We start from the raw sequence: 26957 nt of genomic DNA, 5'->3' as shown, positions 1-26957 counted from the left end.
TGGTGGCGGTGGTGGAGGAGAATGGGCGTGGTGGCTCATCGGGTCGGCTTGTGTCGCCGCCTTTGCTCCGGCCGTCGGTGGTTCCCTCGTCGGTGCCGCCGGCGGCTTTGGCTGAGGCGGTGCCGCTTGCGGTCCCGGTCCCACTGCCTCCTCCTGATCCTGCGCCATTGGTTCTTGCGGCGGTGGAGCTTGCCAGTGGCAGACCGCGAGCAACACTGACAGCTGCATTAACACTACAAATGCCGACTCGAAAAGACCCACCTTGCATATCAGTAAATCCCACACCAACACCAACAACGCAATCTACAGCAACCACAATCAATCCACCATCCAAGCCCATAATTGAAAGACCAAGACGATCAACAGCCAACTACAACAGAAGCTACGCACTCAGCGGACGAGGGCGAAAGGAGGGACGTGATAGCAGGGGGACGGCCGAGTTGAGTTCAATGGACCCGGTCAGGCGGGATGGACGAGACAGAGAGAGTACAGAGGAAGCGGAGGATGGAACGGACGGCGGAGGGAGCAGTGAGTCGGAGAGCAGTGATGGGAATGATGGTGAGAGTGCCGGTGAGAGTGTTAGTGTTGTACGTAGGTTTCGTGGTAGCAAGTCTTCAGTGTACAATCATCTGCTGGCTAGTCCTGATTGTTGCCGTGCGTATTCCGACTCTTCGTTCACTGTATTGTGCCGTGGTCGTCATGGTTATGGACTACAGTTAAAAGTGTTGGAAGCTATCTATCAGCGTCTGTACAAGCCTAATTTGTGTGTACAGAAAGATAGCATAATTGGGTTGAAATTGTTCAAGTAACGTGTCGTGTTTAGTGCGGCCAAGCTTGGCCGTTAATGTTCTAGGTGTAATGTACTGCTGTTATGTGTTATCACGTTGTCTTTCCTTCCTTTCTCCTTTGTTCATTTCTCGCTTTGATTGTTAAAATTCACACTTGTAAATTTCACTGTTGTTGCTCTTAGTGTTATTTCTCTAACTTAGATTTTCTATAATAGTTCAATTTTTGTTTCAGTGTCCTTTAGTACAACGACGATTCCTGATGAGTGTTGTACGAAAACTTGTTTGAATCCCTTTCTTTCTCTACACAATTTCTTCACATTTTTCATCGGTTTATTGCACATTGTCTCCACAGTTTTACAATACATGAATACAGTGTACACAAATGTCGATCCAGCTTGTATTACTGATTGCGGTTATCAAATTGTTGTCTCCTCGCCGTTTGTTCAAATAATAATAATAATAATAATAATATGCAAATAATCGACGTGGAGACAACAATTTTATAATAGCAATAAAAAGAACAAATTCTGCAGTCATCGCCACACTACAACGAAGTCATGAAAGTTTACCAGAATTAATTGGGAGATGAGACGGAGGACGAGGCTGCGGTTGTTGGAGACGAGGAATCAGATGGTGATTGTGATCGTAAGAAGTCTGCCGTTTTTCTCCACTTGTTGTCTCACCCTAAGTGTCTGCAGGTGTATGATGATTTTAGTTTTTCTGTTCTTTGTCGTGCACGGTATGCTAGTCAGTTGAAAGTACTTGAGGCTGTTTGTATTCGTTTGCATAAGCCTGATCTTTGTAAGCAGAAGAAACATGTAGTTGCGTTAAAATTGTTTTCGTAGGTGCACAGCATGATTGTTTGTCTCACTACACAGTTTTAGCGTTATAATTATTAGTTTTTCACCCACCGTTGCACTTAGCTCTCACTTCACTTCTATTGTCTCACCTTCCCTCATTCTAGTTTGGCACTGTATTTTGTTCTCGTAACACATCGTTGAATGTATATTTAATCATTGTTCAGCATGGTTACTCTTCAGTCACGACTTTCCACTGATGAATGTGACAAGAAAATTAATTCTGGTAAACTTTCATGACTTCGTTGTAGTGTGGCGATGACTGCAGAATTTGTTCTTTTTATTGCTATTATAATAATAATACGTAGCCTATTATTACAGGGTGCGACTGAGCTCTTGGCTCTCGGCTCTCGGCCATTTTACGAAGCCTGTAAAATGTAAAGAGTCACTGAGTACAGTTTAATTCAATATCCACGTCGAGTATTCATAATAAAAATAATTTGCTGCAATTTATAGATTCTCACATGCGAGCAACCTGGGCCTCAGCAACAACCAGCTCAGCAGACTCCGGATGCCGAACCGATCGCTCACGAAAAGACCCCGTGAACCCGGCAAACACATGATGCATGATCGCAACAGGGCAAATGAGAGACGGCATCTGACGTTAGATATTACGTGATAGTACTGCTCCTTCCTCCTTTCCGCTCTCAATAACGCGATTCGGCGATAGAGTGATGTCGCCGCTCTTCCCATGCCACCACTTGCCGACAGCACAACAGGCATGAACGTCGCATGCTCCACCTCTCTCACTCTCTCTTCATAGCATCGTCGCTTTTCTTTTTCAGGGCGCCGATAGACAGTGGTGTGTGTTGCAGATCGATTTAAGTGTGCATGAGGATTAAAAACCCGCATATCAAGTAAAGTACGCTCAAAACGACAACCCCACAAACCACTGACCGCTACATCAAGCCGCGCATGCTCCTCCACAATAGCAGACCTGTATCTCATTCTCTCTTCAGTGAGTGGCTGCAGCAGTCGCTCGATGGAGACATTGTGACAGGCCTCTTGAAGGAGAGAGGCTGTCACATCCCGGATCTCATTATGGCGGATAATGGTAAAACCACCAAGGAGACATGACAAGGCATGGTCAAACCATTGTCCCGTCCACAAGAGCAATGAGTTGGTAACGTCGGCGGCATCCAACTATAACAAAAGCACAAGCCGTCCATGAACTCAGCTTTGCTCAGTGAAAAGCCATACTTTTTCAATGGACGGCAAGTCAGCCAACTCGAGGTGCCAGGTTCACGGGCGAGGACAATGGTGTGTCGCAAGGCGTCCAACGCATCATTGCTGATACGCCGTGCCGACTCCGCCTGGCTATGACGTACTTCCTTCTTCCTCTTCGCCTTCTCTCGCTGGATGCCAATCAGAGAATTCCAAATATCAGAAACACGATCCACGATACGCCGGGAGAGAGATGCTGTGATGGCGACAGACGACTCATACTGGGAGCACAAAGTCATTGGGCTGACCAGGCCCAGGCCACCTAAACGACCGGGCATTGCAAGTACTTCCCTCAATACTGTGCTAGGCGGTGGCCGACCCGTCATTGCTGGTATAAGATTCGTGCTTTTCACGTCCTCCAGTGGCTGGAACTGGGACGGAGAAATAGACTGAACGTGGCATAGGAAAGCCCAGCGACTTCTCAAGCCCAAGACATATGCATAATATGCTGCCTGGGGCTGCGAGTGAGCGAAATCAGCCAATCTAGTTAGCTCGTCAGCCCACTCCTGGACCTTAGTCGATACAAGGTTCTCCTTGAAGTCAGCTGAGCCGATGGCTGCCCCCAGGTACCGAGCTCCATTACACGTAATGACGACACTGGTGTCGCTGAACAGCTCAACTGCCTCACGATAGCAACGCTCCTTCACCACCAGAATCGATTTTGATGTATTTGGGAAATATCCATAAGCTGGGCCATCACTTGCCAAGATGTCCCACCAACGACTGGGCCTACGCAACACACTCGCCGCTGCGAAATCATCTGCAAACCAAGACTGGATAGTCCCGGCTTGTTCAGCTTTGTGCACGAGAGGCATCATGCCAATGGCATACATATACATTGCCAGAGGGTCTCCCTGGGTTGTTCCGTCCTCCGACAAGATGCAATCACCGTCGACATATAGGCATGCAGGCGTCCTGTAGGTGTTAATAAAAACAGTGGCCAGAGGTAGGCAAAGGTGTTGAAAATTCCGAATGCAGACGCTGCGATTCAGGCGGTTGAAACCATTTGTTGCGTCTGCCATCAGAATTCCGTCGGTCTCGTCTCGAGCAACCGCCTCCTGCATAGCATGTTTGCCCGCCTCCACCCCGCAGTCCTGACCGGCGCACAGCTGGGAGCAGCCAACAACCTGCTGAACCGCAGGGCCCACAATGGACACAATAATTATTGCTTTCCCCACAATGCGACGAACAACCTCGCCGATGCCAATTGGTCTGACACGGGGCCGCTTGTCCAAGGGCAGCAAGCGACATGCAGTGAACGCTATCAATGCACCAGCATCAATATGCTCAGTGGCCACTCTCCTGGCACAAGAAGCAAGCGCATCACACAACCTAACCGAAGCGTCCGTGAAACAGGAGCACATATGACGCCAGGCCTCAGCATCCACACCGCTGGGTCCCGCTGCGCTCTGTGTGCCTAGCGCTGCCTGTCGGATAGCACGGCGCCCCAGCGAAGCAAAATAGATGGGATGCGGAGGAGGAGGCGGCTGTCCCGGTATCAGAGCCTCTTCGCACACGGGCTCAGCCTCATAATGGTTCTGCTTCAATATATCGATTACTGGAACACCGTCAATTTCATCACTGATGCTGTGCACTCCACCACCACGATCAGCACCAAGGCAGCGCAGAGGAGCCGGTAGCCTCCCAGATGCGACACAATCCGCAAACTTTCATGCAGGATCATCAGGACGACCTCGACCCCTTGTACTGGACTTCTCTCAGAGATTGTGGATAGCCTCTGTTTCCAACAATAATTCATTAATCTGACCATGAACCCACTGGTCCAAAAGCCTGTCCAGGAGCTTGGTATGAGCAGGAGGATACTGCGCGAAACCTGCAGCATCAGCATCTGAAATACTGCTGCCACCATCAACGCGCTGTCAGCGTATGATCCTGCATCACCAAAACAGTTGAAATAAGTAGATAGAGTTGTTATAAATCTCGGCCAACATTTCCGCGAGGCACTTGAAATGCATTCGTAGCAAGATGCACGCACTTACCATATGCTGTGGAAAGAGCCGTCATAGCCTCAGATGCCATCAAATTCCCCAGACAAAACGTTTCACGAGGGGCTGTCACATGGCCGCAGTCATCCACACCAGGTACTACTGTGGTCGACAAGGGTCGATCCTGAACATGTTTCTCTGGAGAAGACTCCGACAATGACTGAGCACAATGAACGGCACCACCATCACGCGCAATTTATGCACATGACGAAGCAGCACAAACACCATGGATAGCATCAAGGTCGGTACTGTCAGGAACCAATGCGACAGGGACGCTGGCACGCAAAGGTCCAGCCATGGAACTGCAACGAGAGAAAACAGCCCCTGGCACTGTTGAAAGGTCATCACCCACATGTGCACTCTCATCAGCAGCCGCCATCCGAAAAACAGCATTATGGCTATGGTTCGAGTTACCATCCCCGCCGGCATTGGACAATACCACGTGGTTCACTGGAAACAGAGGACCCACATCGCCTTCCGGCAACATTAACGAGATGTTGTGAGGATTCCGACATTTCTCACTCACGCCAGGTTTGCAATCCAAACAAGTCCGACCATCACGTTTACATATGCATTGCCGGCACTGATCAAATCCATTCTGTGCCTGATGCCTCGTCGCGTCTCTCGTGGTAACAGTTTGGCATGGAAGTTTAACCTCATAGTGCCATGGCGCATGGGCCTTCGTGCTCCCCTCCTGTAATGTGCTAGAATTAAGACCATAATTATTTGGCATGTACCCTCACTTCGTAGAGCACAACGGCGCGCTCTTCTTCTCCGTGATGTGCACAGTTGCACCTTCTCTCCCCCTCTGTTTAGAGGTGACATAACTCGCATCATTATTTTATTTTTTTGGCGCTACACTCTGTGTAACGCCGTTCACAGAGCACAATGCGCGTTGCTTTCTCCTCTGTGATGTGCTAGTTGCACCTTTTCTCTCTCTCTCTGTCCCCCCCGTTTCTGCATACTAGGTGACATAATTCGCATCTTTTTTGGCGCTACACTCTGCCTATATATACTGCTCTTGTGTGGCTTCCACGGTATTCATTGTTATTACCTGACGATGGCCAAGTGCCGAAACGTAAAAATAACGGAACTGGTTCGGATGTGATGTGCAGCGGTATGGGAATGGGTGTGTCCACCTGAATTCTTTTCCCACATATACAGTTAAGAAAAAGTAGTTGTCCTCGTGACGTGTGGTCACTCGTTCCTGACACTAACGCGAATCAGAGGCTTCATAACAAAGCATTTTAACACAGCGTCTACAACTGTTTCCTTCAATCAGTGCAGCAGATAATAATACTCACAGATAATCGAGGTTTGTTAATCACGTATCCAGCAGTACTCTATATACACACAGTTATAATTACTGTTCTCTGCGTTCAGTGGTGCAGTTGATAATACTTACAGTAGTCGGAGGTTTGCTAGACCAGAGAACACACCGTCACTTAAAGTCTGGATCTGATTACTTTCCAAACCTCTACAAACGACAAAGCACAAAGACAATGTTGTTGTTGCTTAGTTCCAGGTAGTGCGCAAAACACCGAGTCTAGGGTATAGTTGTTCTAATCTAAAAGGCCGAAACATTACGCTGTTTTCAGGAATAACCTAGACTCCTAACCACAACATGATTCATATGCAACTTGGTTAGGTTGCTCACTTCACATACACCACTGTAACATATAGTTTTCGTCATTTTTCTTTCCATTGTCAAGCATGAGGTTTGAGGTTTGTTGCAAAGCTAAGAAAACGCAATTTCTGAAGTTGCTTTATTTGACACTGCAGAAAAATAACTAACCACCCAAGCATGAGAATATATCCTGGCTTGAATTGTTACAAATTGCGTGAGAACTGAATATGACGTTAAACAGTATACCTAAACGGGGACTTCCCCAGGGACTCATAGTCTCATAGTCTTTGGCGGATCATGGCGGTAGAAAAGGTACAAAACCCGTTTTTTATGGTTCGTGTAGTTAATATTTTGTTATGTTGGCAACCGCCATTTTTGTTAGGTACATGAAGAAATGGAGCGGAAATAACGGAAGTGCGTGCTATAAGGTTGAAGGTTCTGGAAATTTCAATGCTTTTCGAACAGAATCTGTCATTGTTTTAGAGAATTATCCGCAATGGGCGAATGACTCATGGCTTCAATTAGTAATCTAAAGGGCATAATTATAATTTTCGTTCCGCGGTTCCTAAAACTATAGAACATTTGTAAGTTATAGAGGGATACATGATTTTCCTTTAGACACTGTAGGGCAGCTCTTAAAACGTAGGACATTTTGCTGCTCCATTTACTGTGCGTGGCTATCAAGGTATCCAATGCATGTAACCCTTTACATCCAATTATTAGGGTTTCACCTCTTGACGGCACCCAGTTACTGCTCTGGACATCTGGACACCGTCTTCTTATAACAACAAATGATGAGAGCGCAGGAGGAGAATGGAAAACAAAAGTCAGGGCAGATCTTGCAGGCTACGCTGGTCAGGTCTTGAAAGTGCGGTGCATAGTCGGGAGTGCAAGTGCGCAGCGTAATGTTTTGAAAAAAAAAGGGACATTCGTTGGTAATGCATGGAGTTTTCAGGAACATTCTGTATCAAACAAAAACACGCCACTTTATCGGGAGTTTTTGTTTGAAATCCCCAGGACCCCGAGAGTAGTGAATGAAGCCTCTTTTATGGTCGAAAGAAACACAATGGATGAAAATGCAATACAAATTTAATGTGTCGCATCCATGGCTCTCAGTGACCGGACCCAGGAATCACTACGAGCGGCAACTGAATAGACGTGTGGCCTCACGACAACCCGCAGGGCCTGCTGGAGAGCCGGGTCAGCCGGGTCACGCGCCCGGCTGGGGAACTGCACGACCTGGCTGAACAGATAACACCGGGTCCAGTCTGACCCGGTCCAGTCTGACCCGGCTGAAAAATGTCTCAAACTGACAATGGATTCCTAAAATAATAGCAATGAAAAGTATGAATGCCGCAGACATCACCACGCAACATGACAATTTGTTCAAGGTTTGGTTTTGTGTGTTTCCAAAATCGATTTTCACGTTCCGATCATCAGTGGAAATACGGAACTAAAGAGATCAAGGGAAAAACAAAGGTTAAAAATCCAAAGAAGTGTGACACATGACGGGTAACTTGTGATTCCTAAAATACCGGTATTTTACGACTCGCGGACCCCATCTGTTGCAAATCTAGCGCAACCGTACACACTACAGTCTACAAGCGACAGAAACTCGGCTAGGGTCAACTGGGGTCAACTGGTTCGAGCGCGATCTAGCCAGGGGCGAGCAGGAAGTAAGGACATTCAAAGTCGATGGGGCAGGCAGTCAAAAGCGTAACTTTGGCTATAGCTTTTGACACAGTTGCAAGCTTTCAGCCGACTGGTGATTTGGACGATGGAGCCCACAGCGAAGAGAAAAAGAACTCACGCTTTCCAAGACTCTTGGAAGAAAGGTCGACCCTGGCTGGATTACGACCATGCCAGTCTATCCATGTCATGCGCTTTGTGCAAGACGCATTTCTAAAGGAAGACGAGCGGCGGTGGATTACGTCGCGATGTTCTCTAAAATTTCCGATTTCCGGGTAATAAATTCGCCTTTCTGTTTTCCTGCGTTTTGAGCAGCCTTTTTGGTTGTTTCTGCCGGATGATCTGACCCGGCTTGATCCGGCTGGCCTGCATGCGCCAGGTACACTCTGACCGGGCTGTGTTGAATGTCTAGAGCAGGCCCTGAAGCCCAACACAACCCAGGGGCCAACCAATATAGCTAGCTTGGTCTAAGTTCAACCCTACACGATCAAGAGACAAAGACTGTTAGTTTTACGTTGTGAGTAGTCGTTCAAATCCGAGCTCAAAGTAAACCAAGACAGAGAACTGAGACCAAGTCTCGACTGCAGTAAAAAAGTGAGCGAGAGCTTCTTTTATAGCGCAATTTTGAGATGTGGCGTGATCATTGCCTAGAATGATACGAGGTATTTCCAGGAACTACAAGAACCGGTAAAACTGGAATATGAGCAGCCAGTCAGCAGAAAAGCAGAATGCACGTACGTAATCATTCGAGAAGAAAGAGAAAGAAAGACATGGAGAATAAAGACCAAATTGGGACGTGGGGAACCCGCTCATCCAACGTGCCATAGTTCAGTGGCTTCTTATGGTAAGTTCTGCTGCATTCTTGGTCTTGCTTGCGTGATACTCTGACCTGTTGCGCGGTGAAGGTTTGGTTTATGCACACGTATCCTTTCTTGCACTTAGCTCTTGTTATACAATGTGATGTTATTCTTGCCTTCTTGCACGAAGCAAGGAGGCATCGTGGAACCCTGTAGAACGTCGTTGTGACGTGGTTGTGCACAAAGCCTGGAGTCACATTTCCAGGAAGCCAAGCACTTCCAAGAAACGTACAACGCGAGAACCCACCTGACCTCGTTCCGGCTTTGGGTCACATGATGTGCCATGCCCAGAAGGCATGTCACCTACGTGGGAAAGGGCATGTCGCTCAACTTACATGCTAAGCCCGTGGGACAAGGCACTGGCCAAACCACATTCTATCAAAAGGGCATGACAGCTCAGCACAGAGATGCTCACTATGTAGATCCTGCTGTCACATGACTATCAGGCAGCAATCGTCACGTTCAGGGACGTGACAAATGCAAACACCAAAAACCAGAAAAGTAACTTCATAGAGTAGTCGTTGATGTTCCGGGATATTTCCAGGAAAACCGGGAGTGTTTGCTTGTATATAAATTGTAACGACAAATCAGGGACCAATACGTACAGAACACATGACCAATCACACACGACTCTCATTCCCAGACCAAACTCACACTGCGCATGTTCAGCATTCACTTGACAGTCGCTCTCACAGCGACGGAAAAAGATTCTCACACTCTGACACGGCGTAGTCTTGAAAACACCACATACTATAAATGTCACACATAACAACATACTCGCACGTACACTTAGGACCATGTTTTCCCTGGTATTGGGCTGACTGCTCAGCAAACGTTCTCCCTCCCACTCTCTTGCTTTAAAGCGACGTTCAATTTTCGAGGAGAGTATTTTAACTCAAACCAGAGACAACTCGCTTGTGATTTGCAAACGTATCGCGTCGACTTCTGAGGATTTCAGGAGCTGAGTGAAAAGGACCCGTTCGACAGAAGTATCAGTAAAACTTACAGTCTATTGAGGTTCAGCAAAAAAGAGTGGGTTCACATCTCTGCCTCCACCTCTGAATGGCGAAGATCCAAGCAACTTGGCTCTCTCTTGGGTGAAGAGGAAGATTTGAGCCTACGAATAGACCAAGCATCAACATCGTATGGCCGCAAGTATTCGCTCTGGATACGACGTCAACTTGTATCCGAGTAAACAAGGCGTTGTCTATGCAATGCCATCGTCCTACCAACGCTGTTCCACAACTGCGAAACCTGGGGACTGACGGAGGCTGCACTGGAGAAGCTTAACGTCTTCCATAGACGTCAACTACGGACCTTTTTCGGAATTAGGTATCCCGCCATCATCTCCAAAAGAATATAGTTCCAGAGCGCACGCACAGCCACGCTCGCACATCGTAGCTGTCCGCCGTTTCCGGATGCTAGGTCATGTTCTGAGGATGCCCTCAGACGCCCCGCCACATCAGGCAATGGACAACTACTTCCGTCGAGATGTCACTGGTCTGCGTGGACGCCTAAAATCGAACCTGGCCACGGCAGTCAAGGCAAGCGCTGCTGCCAGAGACATGCCCCTGAAGATTGATCAACAAGAGCCCCGCCACGCTGGCGTTTCAGAGCCAGCTTATGCTGTTTAGTATATATTTTTAGGGCTCTGTTATTCGTATGTATTTGTGCAGGCGTTGTGGCAGGATTCCTCACTGTAATTAACACAAAACTGAAAAGAAAGAAAAAGGAATGAAGAAATGAAGACCATGACCGATCTGAGTGAGTTCAGAATACGCGCTTTGGAAAAGCAATCATTGAGGGAACTCTCAGCCTGAGCTGGTTTTACTCACGGCTGCAATGCACGGAGTAGTGAACCCAGGACAGAAGCAGACCAGGCATCATGACTTTGCACATCTATCGTTAGGCTGCTTCATTACGCGATCTGTTTTTTTATTCATCAGCACTCAGCCGAAGCGCCGGAGATTGGCACCCACCGGACAAGCATCCAGCAGCCAAATGGTGGGGCCATGCATCATAATTGTGGACATTAAATACGACGGTATGTAAAAAACAGAGAGAAACACACAACACTTTCTCAAATATGGATCATAGGAAACAAGAGAGGGTTTGGAGGAAAATGGGACCGCAAGACCTCCACCACCCACAACAGAGCATTACAAATCAAGCACCTATACACAGAATAGCTACCGAGCCACAGAGAGCATTCTTCTGCACTTCAAACACCGAGCAGTAGCTGGTGATACCGATGGTTTTAAGGTATCCTGGCAACTGAACAGGATACAACGAGTCACCTTGGGGTGTGCAGCGGAGAGTGGGGAATGACAGGCCCTTAGCGGATAGGAGTACAACCCGCAGTACGGTGTTCTGGAGGAGGTAACTGATCATTAGCGGCAGCTCATGTCCATCTCGACGAGTTCTACTCAGCACTCGGAGATTACCTCGGTTCGGTAAGGTCCAGTTTGCTCGTTCTCGTGGCTTGCGACTTCAATGCCAAACTCGGCCAGAGGGATGACTCAGGCGGCTCGTGCACCGGACGGTATGGTCGTGGACGTCGTAACTACAGCGGAGCTATGCTAGCGGATTTCTGTGAGTCGTTTGGTCTCTTTGCATGTAACACTACCTTTCAACATCCAGCTAGGCATCTAACAACCTGGACAGGTTAGAGGCGCAACGCAAACGGCGGTTGCTCTATTCCTATAATCAAATAGATTTCATCTTGTGTAGCAGCAACCAGAAGCAGATTTTCACAGATGCCCGAGCCTATGCTGGGACACTGGTGAAATCAGACCATCGGCTGGTTGTCGCATGCGCCCGTCTGAGCAGGATCTATGGTCTGTGAGCACATAACAACAACAAAAAAGAACCGCGAAAGCTCAGAAGTTTCAGGTTCATAGATTGAGCGAGCACACTTGCCGGCAAAACTTCCAGTCCCAACTCACCCATCGGATCGCCAAAGACGCAGTAGACACATCCACACTGGAAGCACACTGGACATCAATCTCATCTTTCATACAGCAAACGGCAAAGAATACCATTGGACTGGCGCAGCCCCCAAAGAAGCAACAGTGTTTCATGGATGATTAGCTACATTACTGGTCAAAAGAGAAAAAAGCGGCTGCGACTGCTGATAACTACAAGTAGGAATCCACAAAAAGTGGCTGATCTGAAGCATCGACGGAACACCCTCTCACACCGAATCCGGCTGCGAGCAAAGGATCTAGCATCGAATGAGCTGGACGCTCGGGCGAGGGAAGTAGAAGCAAAGAAAGATACAGCACAGATGTTTCATGCAGTCCATCTACTCCAGTGACAAAAACAACAGCCTATCATTGTGCATGATGAAACGGGTAGATAAATATAACAGCCAGTCTCAGTAGCCATCCAAATCACCGACCACTTTTCTAAGCTGTACACGCCAGAGCCTGGTGCACTGTTTCTGTGGCGGCCGGGCCTTGCAGACCAGGATTGCGCTATTCAGTACCGCCGGCTTTAGTGGCCCATTTCTGAGGTAGAGGTGACACAGGCAGCTGGAAAATTGAATAATGGCAGGTCAAGTGGTTCAGATAACATGCCAGGGGAGCTGCTAAAGTACTCACCTGCCCTCGTCTACTCCAATATCGCCCAGGCATTGTGTTCCCGAATCGGATCAGGAACGAGAGGCTCTATGAGCGTACTGGCGCGGTTCTTCTCGGTAGTATCATCTTGAGAGCTAGGTGGAGGCTCTTTGGGCACGTCCTCCGGCACCGGCTGACTCCCCACCATCACTGGCCATGGAAGTGTACTTTGCAGATCCTCGTCCAGTGTGCTGGAGGGAACAACCAAGACACACACTACAAACGCTACTACAAGACGATGCCAAGTGGATTGGACTTTCCTTGTCAAGCAAAGTCGATCTGGAGGCGTTCCGTGCTCTTGCTGTTGACCAAAGCGGTTGGGTGGGCATCTGCGCCCGAGTGGTGTCGTAGAATATGTGGTGGCAGCTACTTCGACGGTGTCTTGTTACGAATGATTTTCACGCCACACTTGAGCTCGGGCTTATCCAGTGACTTGATACTTGATTTACCCACGACTGCCGTCCAGAGCACTTCTGAAGGCCATTTAACATTCGTTTCGAGAAGGCCATTTTATTCGTTTCGGAAACCCTGCGCCACTCTCTATACAACGTTTCGGGGAAATCACACCTCATCAGTTGAGCTTGAGTAGGCTGAAGAATATTGTGCTGAAGAGCATCACTTATATAGTGCTCTCCGGGTACAAACATCACCACGGGTATAACTTAGCACAGACACTCACATGTCAGCATAACAAATGCTTAGTGAACACCAAATAGCAGTCTAAGTTAGTGTCGCTCTGGGCCGGAGAAAACAGACGTCGACAACCCTCTCTTATTCACAACGCTCTCACCTCCAGGCACAACAAAATTTCTTGCAAGTTAGCCCAGTCGAAGATTCGCTGGTATTATAGCGGTCCTGAGTCTGAGTCAAGTGTCAAGTCAAATCGGCGCAGAGGCGCTAGCTCCAGTGTGGGGAGCAAATCCTTTCCTAAAATACCATCGCCGAAGTCGCTATCACTACTTTGTACTGTGCGCGACAAGCTGGTTTGGAAGTAGCAGCATTGCGAATTGCGGGGCGTTCTTGACACTTTTATTTTTTTTATTATGTCTGTACCTCATAGCATTTCAAGACAGCCAATTCAGTTGTGGAGATGGTGCAAATCATGCAAACCAGCCGAAAGTGTTCGCATAAGCCACTTCAAATAGATACACAAGTCCACAACAGTTACAGAAAAAGACGAAAAGAAGACAAAACTAAGGTTCCGACACCACACGGGCACAGAAGCCCACCCAACGCTTCGGTCAACAGTAAGGGCCCATAATGCCTCCAGACCGACTATGCTTGACAAGGAAAATTCATTCTGGTTGGCATCATCTCGTCACGAGTAGCGTTTCCAGCGTATGTCTTCGTCGGCCCCTCCAGCCCCCTGGACCAGGCTCTGGGAAGCACGCTCCCATGCTCAGTAATGGTGAATAACTCGCCGGGAGCTGAAGGTCGTGCCAAAAGACCTCCACCTAGCTCTTGAGATGATCATACAAAGAGAAGAAGAGAGGTACGCTCATAGTCATCCACAAACTCGAGATGGACTGCACGGACAGCGAAACAGGTGAATAAACAGACCCACACCTTGGTCGTGGAGGAGTCGGACTGCGTGATGAGCAATGGTCCAAAGTAGTCCAGACCGGTGAACTCAAATGGATGAGCAGGGTTGACACGCTCAGCAAGTAGAGGCGGCATCAAAGGAAGACGATACAGTGGTGAGTCTTGACGAAGGCACACAAGACATAACTTCAGTTCATAGCGAACAGCCTGACGACCATGACGAACCCAGAAGTTGAGGCGAAGCTGTGCGAGGATGTGGCTTGGACCAGCATGCAGCAGGCGGACATGGATGTCGGGAATGATCACGTCCATGCCGCTTCTGTCTCCGCTGCTCCCGTTTTATACACGCTTCCCGCTGCTTTGACCGTCCCTGTAAACGTCTCACTTAGTCAACTGAGGAATAATCGTCTCTTGATTAGTAAAGAAGCAGTTTTATACAGTAAGTAGAATAACAGGTGCCAAGGTTAGCCATGAACAGTAAGTGCTAGAAGTTGCACAAGGTGTGCACAAGCTGTGCAGTGATAGGCGCGTACATAGGTGTGCAGTGATAGGCGCGTACATAGGTGTGCAGTGATAGGCGCGCACAAGCTGTGCAGTGGCAGGCGCGTACATAGGTGTGCAGTGATAGGCGAGTACATAGGTGTGCAGTCAAAGGCGCGTACATAGGTGTGCAGTGACAGGCGAGTACATAAGTGTGCAGTGATAGGAAGGCAGAAGAAGGTGTAACGGTTACACCATCCCCCTCCTCTCGATTGTGCAAAACACAATAGAATGAAATACTTAAGAACACAAGTGGAGCAATGTTTCTTCCGGACTCGTCCTTGAGAAAATTCTCTGCCTCCCAAGTTGTCTCGTCATAACCCTTCCACTTAACCAAAACTCGGGTGTGCCTTCGCATACTCGGTGATCCAAGATTTCTTCCACAATGTACCCTATTTTGCCGTCCAAATCAGTTGTAGGCGGCCGAAGCGGCTGGCGGCGCCCAGGAATTGCGTTCACTTCGTATGGTTTCAGCGTGGTCACATTGAACACAGGGTGGCAGCGTAAGGTTGTCGGCAGGTTAAGGCGATATGCAATGTCATTACCTGACTAGGTGAGATGAGACGCCATAAGCTTACGGGGTGACTCCGTGACTGGGTAACTGGGTGACTGGGTAACTGGGTAACTTGGCAACTGGGCAACTGGGCGACTCTGGATGACTCAGTGACTCTGGGTGACTCTGGGTAACTGGGTTACTGGGTGACTGGGTAACTGGGCAACTGCGTAACTGGGCAACTGGGTGACTCGGCAACTAGGTGACTGGGTAACTGGTGGAGTCTGGGTGACTCTGGGTAACTGGGTGACTCTGGGTTACTGGGTGACTCTGGGTACCTGGGTGACTCTGGGTAACTGGGTGACTCTGGGTAACTGGGTGACTCTGGGTACTCTTGAACTGGGTGACTCTGGGTAACTGGGTGCCTCTGGGTAACTGGGTGCCTCTGGGTAACTGGGTGACTCTGGGTAACTAGGTGACTCTGGGTAACTAGGTGACTCTGGGTAACTGGGTGACTCTGGGTTACTTTTTTTTTAAACAATTCAACACAATATTGTGGAAAGGTCACAAGACTACGAGACAAAATCAAAAGGAAAGCTTTACAATAATAAAAATAATAATAATAATTTTAGAATTGCGATCAACAGAACGAGCTGAACCGACATTTTCACAAAGGCTTTTATTGTATTCAAAAAACGAGCGTATACGAAGGCAGTGAAGAACATGGAAGAAAGAAAAAATGCGATATGGAAGAAATGATGAACAAAAAATTGTACTTCGAACCAGAAAGATACTAATAAAGAGAAATGGAGTTTTCCTGTTATTACCTTAGTGCTAGGATTATCATTTTCATAGGTGTTGTTTCTTCTCACTCCATTTCTCTTTATTAGTATCTTTCTGGATTGTTTTTCATTAGTACAACGTAGCTTCCTGAGGAGTGTTGTGCGAAAACTAGTTCGAAGTACATTTTTTTGTTCATCATTTCTTCCATATCACATTTTTAAGCTGGGCCATCACTTGCCAAGATGTCCCACCAACGACCGAGCCTACGCAACACACTCGCCGCTGCGGAATCATCTGCAAACCAAGACTTGCTTGTTCAGCTTTGTGCACGAGAGGCATCATGCCAATGGCATACATGTACATTGCCAGAGGTCCCTGGGTTGTTCCGTCCTCCGACAATATGCAATCACCGTCGACATATAGGCATGCAGGCGTCCTGTAGGTGTTAATAAAAACAGTGGCCAGAGGCGGGCAAAGGTGTTGAAAATTCCGAATGCAGACGCTGAGATTCAGGCGGTTGAAACCATTTTGTTGCGTCTGCCATCAGAATCCCATCGGTCTCTTCTCGAGCAACCGCCTCCTGCATAGCATGTATGCCCGCCTCCACCCCGCAGTCCTGACCGGCGCACAGCTGGGAGCAGCCAACAACCTGCTGAACCGCAGGGCCCACAATGGACACAATAGTTATTGCTTTCCCCACAATGCGACGAACAACCTCGCCGATGCCAATTGGTCTGACACGGGGCCGCTTGTCCAAGGGCAGCAAGCGACATGCAGTGAACGCTATCAATGCACCAGCATCAATATGCTCAGTGGCCACTCTCCTGGCACAAGAAGCAAGCGCATCACACAACCTAACCGAAGCGTCCGTGAAACAGGAGCACATATGACGCCAGGCCTCAGCATCCACACCGCTGGGTCCCGCTGCGCTCTGTGTGCCTAGCGCTGCCTGTCGGATAGCACGGCGCCCCAGCGAAGCAAAATAGATGGGATGCGGAGGAGGAAGCGGCTGTCCCGGTATCAGAGCCTCTTCGCACACGGGCTCAGCCTCATAATGGTTCTGCTTCAATATATCGATTACTGGAACACCGTCAATTTCATCACTGATGCTGTGCACTCCACCACCAAGATCAGCACCAAGGCAGTGCAGAGGAGCCGATAGCCTCCCAGATGCGACACAATCCGCAAACTTTCGTGCAGGATCATCAGGACGACCTCGACCCCTTGTACTGGACTTCTCTCGGAGATTGTGGATGGTCTCTGTTTCCAACAATAATTCATTAATCTGACCATGAAACCACTGGTCCAAACGCCTGTCCAGGAGCTTGGCATGAGCAGGAGGATACTGCGCGGAACCTGCAGCATCAGCATCTGAAATACTGCTGCCACCATCAACGCGCTGTCAGCGTATGATCCTGCATCACCAAAACAGTTGAAATAAGTAGATAGAGTTGTTATAAATCTCGGCCAACATTTGCGCGAGGCACTTGAAATGCATTCGTAGCAAGATGCGCGCAATTACCATATGCTGTGTAAAGAGCCGTCATAGTCTCAGATGCCATCAAATTCCCCAGACAAAACGTTTCACGAGGGGCTGTCACATGGCCGCAGTCATCCACACCAGGTACTACTGTGGTCGACAAGGGTCGATCCTGAACATGTTTCTCTGGAGAAGACTCCGACAATGACTGAGCACAATGAACCGCACCACCATCACGCGCAATTGATGCACATGACGAAGCAGCACAAACACCATGGACAGCATCAAGGTCGTTACTGTCAGGAACCAATGCAACAGGGACGCTGGCACGCAAAGGTCCAGCCATGGAACTGCAACGAGAGACAACAGCCCCTGGCACTGTTGAAAGGTCATCACCCACATGTGCACTCTCATCAGCAGCCGCCATCCGAAAAACAGCATTATGGGTATGGTTCGAGTTACCACCCCCGCCGGCATTGGACAATACCACGTGGTTCACTGGAAACAGAGGACCCACATTGCCTTCCGGCAACATTAACGAGATGTTGTGAGGATTCCGACATTTCTTACTCACGCCAGGTTTGCAATCCAAACAAGTCCGACCATCACGTTTACATATGCATTGCCGGCACTGATCAAATCCATTCTGTGCCTGATGCCTCGTCGCGTCTCTGGTGGTAACAGTTTGGCATGGAAGTTTAACCTCATAGTGCCATGGCGAATGGGCCTTCGTGCTCCCCTCCTGTAATGTGCTAGAATTAACACCATAATTATTTGGCATGTACCCTCACTTCGTAGAGCACAACGGCGCGCTCTTCTTCTCCGTGGTGTGCACAGTTGCACCTTCTCTCCCCCTCTATTTAGAGGTGACATAACTCGCATCGGGCATTTGCAGGCATTCCATGGAAACGCCACAACCTGAATTCCAGGCTCTGTATGTTTTCCTGCCTGATATTGCCTGTCTTGCTGTATAATTGTGCGCTTTGGACCTTATCGCAAACATTAACCGACGTCGTCAATGTATGGCACCGGAAGAAACTACGTACCATCATTGGTATCACGTACCCACAACGAATCTCGAACACAGCGCTGTATGCCAGAACCGAGCAGACCCCACTATCCCAAGTCTGCAGGCAACGGAGACTGCTGTGGTTCGGCCATGTAGTGAGGGAAGGCGAAGAATCGTCCTCTTTCCAAGCCCTCCTGATGTCGATCAACACAACAGACATACGACGACCCCGAGGACGACCACGTCGGAGATGGATCGACGTTGTCAAGAAAGACTTACAATGCATTAATCTGTCGCTTCTGGATGCTGTGCAATCTGCTTCTGATAGAGCTGCTTGGCTCGAAATTGTTAACAGATGCGTTGACCTCATGCAATGAGTGAAATGCGAACTGTCATTATTATTATTATTATTAACTCGCATCATTATTTTATATTTTTGGCGCTACACTCTGTGTAACGCCGTTCACAGAGCACAATGCGCGCTGCTTTCTCCTCTGTGATGTGCTAGTTGCACCTTTTCTCTCTCTCTCTGTCCCCCCCCCGTTTCTGCATACTAGGTGACATAATTCGCATCTTTTTTGGCGCTACACTCTGCCTATATATACTGCTCTTGTGTGGCTTCCACGGTATTCATTGTTATTACCTGACGATGGCCAAGTGCCGAAACGTTGTAAAAATAACGGAACTGGTTCGGATGTGATGTGCAGCGGTATGGGAATGGGTGTGTCCACCTGAATTCTTTTCCCACATATACAGTTAAGAAAAAGTAGTTGTCCTCGTGACGTGTGGTCACTCGTTCCTGACACTAACGCGAATCAGAGGCTTCATAACAAAGCATTTTAACACAGCGTCTACAACTGTTTCCTTCAATCAGTGCAGCAGATAATAATACTCACAGATAATCGAGGTTTGTTCATCACGTATCCAGCAGTACTCTATATACACACAGTTATAATTACTGTTCTCTGCGTTCAGTGGTGCAGTTGATAATACTTACAGTGTTTGGAGTTTTGTTAGACCAGAGAACACACCGTCACTTAAAGTCTGGATCTGATTACCATTCAAATATCTACAAACGACAAAGCACAAAGACAATGTTGTTGTTGCTTAGTTCCAGGTAGTGCACAAAACACCGAGTCTAGGGTATAGTTGTTCTAATCTAAAAGGCCAAAACATGACGCTGTTTTCAGGAATAACCTAGACTCCTAACCACAACATGATTCATATGCAACTTGGTTAGGTTGCTCACTTCACATACACCACTGTAACATATAGTTTTCGTCATTTTTCTTTCCATTGTCAAGCATGAGGTTTGAGGTTTGTTGCAAAGCTAAGAAAACGCAATTTCTGAAGTTGCTTTATTTGACACTGCAGAAAAATAACTAACCACCCAAGCATGAGAATATATCCTGGCTTGAATTGTTACAAATTGCGTGAGAACTGAATATGACGTTAAACAGTATACCTAAACGGGGACTTCCCCAGGGACTCATAGTCTCATAGTCTTTGGCGGATCATGGCGGTAGAAAAGGTACAAAACCCGTTTTTTATGGTTCGTGTAGTTAATATTTTGTTATGTTGGCAACCGATATTTTTGTTAGGTACATGAAGAAATGGAGCAGAAAAAACGGAAGTGCGTGCTATAAGGTTGAAGGTTCTGGAAATTTCAATGCTTTTCGAACAGAATCTGTCATTGTTTTAGAGAATTATCCGCAATGGGCGAATGACTCATGGCTTCAATTAGTAATCTAAAGGGCATAATTATAATTTTCGTTCCGCGGTTCCTAAAACTATAGAACATTTGTAAGTTATAGAGGGATACATGATTTTCCTTTAGACACTGTAGGGCAGCTCTGAAAACGTAGGACATTTTGCTGCTCCATTTACTGTGCGTGGCTGTCAAGGTATCCAATGCATGTAACCCTTTACATCCAACTATTAGGGTTTCACCTCTTGACGGCACCCAGTTACTGCTCTGGACATCTGGACACCGTCTTCTTATAACAACAAATGCTGAGAGCGCAGGAGGAGAATGGAAAACAAAAGTCAGGGCAGATCTTGCAGGCTACGCTGGTCAGGTCTTGAAAGTGCGGTGCATAGTCGGGAGTGCAAGTGCGCAGCGTAATGTTTTGAAGAAAAAAGGGACATTCGTTGGTAATGCATGGAGTTTTCAGGAACATTCTGTATCAAACAAAAACACGCCATTTTATCGGGAGTTTTTGTTTGAAATCCCCAGGACCCCGAGAGTAGTGAATGAAGCCTCTTTTATGGTCGAAAGAAACACAATGGATGAAAATGCAATACAAATTTAATGTGTCGCATCCCTGGCTCTCAGTGACCGGACGCAGGAATCACTACGAGCGGCAACTGAATAGACGTGTGGCCTCACGACAACCCGCAGGGCCTGCTGGAGAGCCGGGTCAGCCGGGTCACGCGCCCGGCTGGGGAACTGCACGACCTGGCTGGACAGATAACACCGGGTCCTGTCTGACCCGGCTGAAAAATGTCTCAAACTGACAATGGATTCCTAAAATACCGGTATTTTACGACTCGCGGACCCCATCTGTTGCAAATCTAGCGCAACCGTACACACTACAGTCTACAAGCGACAGAAACTCGGCTAGGGTCAACTGGGGTCAACTGGTTCGAGCGCGATCTAGCCAGAGGCGAGCAGGAAGTAAGGACATTCAAAGTCGATGGGGCAGGCAGTCAAAAGCGTAACTTTGGCTATAGCTTTTGACACAGTTGCAAGCTTTCAGTCGACTGGTGATTTGGACGATGGAGCCCACAGCGAAGAGAAAAAGAACTCACGCTTTCCAAGACTCTTGGAAGAAAGGTCGACCCTGGCTGGATTACGACCATGCCAGTCTATCCATGTCATGCGCTTTGTGCAAGACGCATTTCTAAAGGAAGACGAGCGGCGGTGGATTACGTCGCGATGTTCTCTAAAATTTCCGATTTCCGGGTAATAAATTCGCCTTTCTGTTTTCCTGCGTTTTGAGCAGCCTTTTTGGTTGTTTCTGCCGGATGATCTGACCCGGCTTGATCCGGCTGGCCTGCATGCGCCAGGTACACTCTGACCGGGCTGTGTTGAATGTCTAGAGCAGGCCCTGAAGCCCAACACAACCCAGGGGCCAACAATTATAGCTAGCTTGGTCTAAGTTCAACCCCACACGATCAAGAGACAAAGACTGTTAGTTTTACGTTGTGAGTAGTCATTCAAATCCGAGCTCAAAGTAAACCAAGACAGAGAACTGAGACCGAGTCTCGACTGCAGTAAAAAAGTGAGCGAGAGCTTCTTTTATAGCGCAATTTTGAGATGTGGCGTGATCATTGCCTAGAATGATACGAGGTAATCCAGGAACTACAAGAACCGGTAAAACTAGAATATGAGAAGCCAGTCAACAGAAAAGCAGAATGCACGTACGTAATCATTCGAGAAGAAAGAGAAAGAAAGACATGGAGAATAAAGACCAAATTGGGACGTGGGGAACCCGCTCATCCAACGTGCCATAGTTCAGTGGCTTCTTATGGTAAGTTCTGCTGCATTCTTGGTCTTGCTTGCGTGATACTCTGACCTGTTGCGCGGTGAAGGTTTGGTTTATGCACACGTATCTTTTCTTGCACTTAGCTCTTGTTATACAATGTGATGTTATTCTTGCCTTCTTGCACGAAGCAAGGAGGTATCGTGGAACCCTGTAGAACGTCGTTGTGACGTGGTTGTGCACAAAGCCTGGAGTCACATTTCCAGGAAGCGAAGCACTTCCAAGAAACGTACAACGCGAGAACCCACCTGACCTCGTTCCGGCTTTGGGTCACATGATGTGCCATGCCAAGAAGGCATGTCACCTACGTGGGAAAGGGCATGTCGCTCAACCTACATGCTAAGCACGTGGGACAAGACACTGGCCAAACCACATTCTATTAAAAGGGCATGACAGCTCAGCACAGAGATGCTCACTATGTAGATCCTGCTGTCCCATGACTATCAGGCAGCAATCGTCACGTTCAGGGACGTGACAAATGCAAACCCCAAAAACCAGAAAAGTAACTTTATAGAGTAGTCGTTGATTTTCTGGGATATTTCCAGGAAAACCGGGAGTGTTTGCTTGTATAGAAATTGTGACGACAAATCAGGGACCAATACGTACTGAACACATGACCAATCACACACGACTCTCATTCCCAGACCAAATTAACACTGCGCATGTTCAGCATTCACTTGACAGTCGCTCTCACAGAGACGGGAAAAGATTCTCACACTCTGACACGGCGTAGTCTTGAAAACACCACATACTATAAATGTCACACATAACAACATACTCGCACGTACACTTAGGACCATATTTTTCCTGGTGTTGGGCTGACTGCTCAGCAAACTTTCTCCCGCCCACTCTTTTGCTTTAAAGCGACGTTCAATTTTCGAGGAGAGTATTTTAACTCAAACCAGAGACAACTCGCTTGTGATTTGCAAACGTATCGCGTCGACTTCTGAGGATTTCAGGTGCTGAGTGAAAAGGACCCGTTCGACAGAAGTATCAGTAAAACTTACAGTCTGTTGAGGTTCAGCAAAAAAGAGTGGGTTCACATCTCTGCCTCCACCTCTGAATGGCGAAGATCCAAGCAACTTGGCTCTCTCTTGGGGGAAGAGCAAGATTTGAGCCCACGAATAGACCAAGCATCAACATCGTATGGCCGCATGTATTCGCTCTGGATACGACGTCAACTTCTATCCGAGTAAACAAGGCTTTGTCTATGCAATGCCATCGTCCTACCAACGCTGTTCCACATCTGCGAAACCTGGGGACTGACGGAGGCTGCACTGGAGAAGCTGAACGTCTTCCATAGACGTCAACTACGGACCTTTTTCGGAATTAGGTATCCCGCCATCATCTCCAACAAAGAATATAGTTCCAGAGCGCACGCACAGCCACGCTCGCACATCGTAGCTGTCCGCCGTTTCCGGATGCTAGGTCATGTTCTGAGGATGCCCTCAGACGCCCCGCCACATCAGGCAATGGACAACTACTTCCGTCGAGATGTCACTGGTGTGCGTGGACGCCTAAAATCGAACCTGGCCACGGCAGTCAAGGCAAGCGCTGCTGCCAGAGACATGCCCCTGAAGATTGATCAACAAGAGCCCCGCCACGCTGGCGTTTTCAGAGCCAGCTTATGCTGTTTAGTATATATTTGTAGGGCTCTGTTATTCGTATGTATTTGTGCAGGCGTTGTGGCAGGATTCCTCACTGTAATTAACACAAAACTGAAAAGAAAGAAAAAGAAATGAAGAAATGAAGACCATGACCGATCTGAGTGAGTTCAGAATACGCGCTTTGGAAAAGCAATCATTGAGGGAACTCTCAGCCTGAGCTGGTTTTACTCACGGCTGCAATGCACGGAGTAGTGAACCCAGGACAGAAGCAGACCAGGCATCATGACCTTGCACATCTATCGTTAGGCATTACGCGATCTGTTTTTTTATTCATCAGCACTCAGCCGAAGCGCCGGAGATTGGCACCCACCGGACAAGCATCCAGCAGCCAAACGTGGGGCCATGCATCATAATTGTGGACATTAAATACGACGGTATGTAAAAAACAGAGAGAAACACACAACACTTTCTCAAATATGGATCATAGGAAACAAGAGAGGGTTTGGAGGAAAATGGGAACGCAAGACCTCCACCACCCACAACAGAGCGTTACAAATCAAGCACCTATACACAGAATAGCTACCGAGCCATAGAGAGCATTCTTCTGCACTTCAGACACCGAGCAGTAGCTGATGATACCGATGGTTTCAAGGTATCCTGGCAACTGTTTGGAAACAGCGCCCAAACTACCACAAGAACAAACTGATTATTCTTTTTCTCACTGAGACTTGGTTTTATTCTATCCCTCCCCGACCACAGTGTAAATATCCGTAACTATGTAGTATTCAGACGTGACCGACAGACAGCCATACTAGGCAGCACAGAAGGAGTTATAGCAGTGTATGTCAAATCCAGTCTTTCCCATAGAATTACTAGGCTGCCACAAATGGAGGACCCCGGACATAGAACAACTCTGTCTTCAAGTAGGCGTCACTCAACAGCTTCCAATGGCATTCCATGTCTTCTACTGCCCGCCACATCGTACCGTATACGAACGCGACCAATTGTTCACTTCCTTCAGGCGTACCTTTGCTTTCAGGAACGCTGTATTTTGTTCTCCCACCCCTTCTGGACATTTGCCTCCAGAAATGTTTTATCTGTAATCGTCGGAGAAATCTCGCATAACAACTAAACTATCGTAATCCGACATCATCATTATTCATTTTCTCATATCTTTCTCATACATAATTATAGTCCGGGGGCCAAAGTAGGAAAAAGTCACGTCTAAAAGATTTCGTTCCGAGTAAGGGGGCATCAAGTTTTTTTCAATTTGAAAGTCAAGTATCTTCAAAATGCTGCAAGATGGTATGCCATTCAATCAAAATTTCCATCGGGAAGGTCATAAAATGAAGGTGGAAAGAATTGATGATGGTTGCCATGGCAAAAAATCAGTTAATTCAAATTTACAGGAGAACTATGCGATATTTTGATAAAATTCCTGCTGGATATAAATATATCCCATACGTATGACTAGTTGGCCAAGTTTGACTGAAAACAAATAAACTTCAGGGCCTCAAAGGTGAATTATAAAATCGGATCCACTGCAACTATACATTACTGTACATACGTAATATGCATGCACACCGACAACTGTACAATTATATTGGTGACCAGTGTACATGTGACATCTATCAAGCCTATTAGAAATGAATAGAGCAGTCTGTGACCAAAGGTGATCTAATGGATGTATGTATGCGAAGAGGAACATGTAGAGGGAAACAGAGCACGCCAAAGTAGTTCTCTAAGTACTGGTACCTATCAGTTGGCAGCAACAAAGAGGAGCATGTGGCATTCTTGCTGGAGCAGTGGCAGCCTCCGGACAACCTGAACAAGGTGCCCCAGGCAAGGAACTGGTTGCCACCGCAGGCCAAGAGTGCATAATTGTCAAGTCGGCTGGTGCAAGCATGGCGTCTACTGCTGTGGAGGAGTTGCTGTCAACCCAGGAAGAGGCTGACACCAGACTGCTCCTTCATGCAAGGCATGCAGCTGTCAGTGGGTATGAGACCATTCTGATAAGAACACCAGATACCGATGTTGCCATCATTGCTTGTTCTGTTAGCCATGTTATGCCGTGTACGTTGCCGGTGGAGGTTGGTGCAGGCAACAACCAGCGTACTGTCAACATGACCGCTATTGCAGAGAAGCTCAGTGCCGATGTTTGCAATGCTCTGCCAGGCTTACATGCGTTCAATGGTGGAAGTTCCACCAGCGCGTTTGCCTTTCGTGGGAAAAGTGCTGCCTTCAACATTGTCCAAGGTGATGGTCCCGCCAGTGAATCAGCACGCACACATGTACATGTAGCTATGTGTGAGCTTGGACGTGCATCCACACCCTTAATTTCACACCAGCCACTTTGGATGCCATAGAAAGGTTCACTTGTCAGATCTACAAGGCGTCCAAGTGCCAGCAGGTGAACGAAGCCGGGTATGAGGTGGTTTGCCAAAAAAACAGCAATCCAACCAGCTACCTCCCTGCATGAACGTTGCTCATGTCGTCGCCATAACAATCATGTTGTGCACTGATGTCTGCAATTGCACGCATGGTGCTCCTGTGGTTGAATGTTCTAACTGCCAAGAGGACCGTGACTGTGTCAGAAGCAATAACAAACGATGATGCGGAATAATACAAGTAACTGCACTATGAAGAGTCGTCCTGAGTCTGAGCCGACTTCAAGTTGGCCAACCTGGCAGGGCTTGAAGAGTCATAGATAGTGCAATGCACAACTTGCCTTTTGTCCTGTTTCCTGAACACGTCTGTGGTCCTCTGTTATGTGTGCATGCCACACTTCCTTAGCTGTATCGCATTCCTTGAAGATAGTGTTGCGTCACTGCCCATACATTTTCCTCTTCGCCATACAGGAATGTACATACATGTACATTTATCTACATTTATCTATCTATTTCTGCATGTACATGTATATCCATTAAATCACCACTGGTCACAGACTGCTCTATTCATTTCTTAGTTTTTTTTAATAGGTTTGATAGATGTCACATATACACTGGTCACCAATATATTTGTACAGTTGTTGGTGTGCATGCATATTTAATTACGTATGTACAGTAATGTCAATTTGCTTGTATAAATCCATGGTAGGGTACAATTCCTTTTCCTCCAGAGCATCCCTTATGTGGAATGCCCTTCCTGCTCACTTGAAAGGAAGTGAGGACTTTAGATCATTTTCTACAGAACTTTTGCACGCTCTAAATGACGAAAAATTGACTATATCCCCATATCCCCTCCTTTTTGAAAATGTATTTCACCAATAAAATAAGGCTTGGAATTTTTTA

At 47.5% G+C, this 26957-nt stretch overlaps 1 protein-coding gene across 1 annotated transcript in view; it reads right to left on the bottom strand.

The window, feature by feature from the left end:
* The window catches only part of LOC135813167 (slit homolog 2 protein-like), a 160968-nt gene that overhangs the window by 47214 nt on the left and 86797 nt on the right, over nt 1–26957 (bottom strand). Inside the window, exons 5-6 of the mRNA XM_065326386.1 lie at nt 19513–19584; nt 6281–6352 (exon numbers count right to left, since the gene is read on the bottom strand). Coding sequence (XP_065182458.1) covers nt 6281–6352; nt 19513–19584 — 144 coding nt within the window. The remainder of the gene's footprint in view (nt 1–6280; nt 6353–19512; nt 19585–26957) is intronic.

The sequence above is a fragment of the Sycon ciliatum genome, chromosome 3, assembly GCF_964019385.1.
Source record: "Sycon ciliatum chromosome 3, ocSycCili1.1, whole genome shotgun sequence".
Classification (NCBI taxonomy): Eukaryota; Metazoa; Porifera; class Calcarea; order Leucosolenida; family Sycettidae; genus Sycon; species Sycon ciliatum.
Note: the sequence above shows the minus strand (reverse complement) of the source record. Positions and strands in the feature narration are given on the sequence as shown.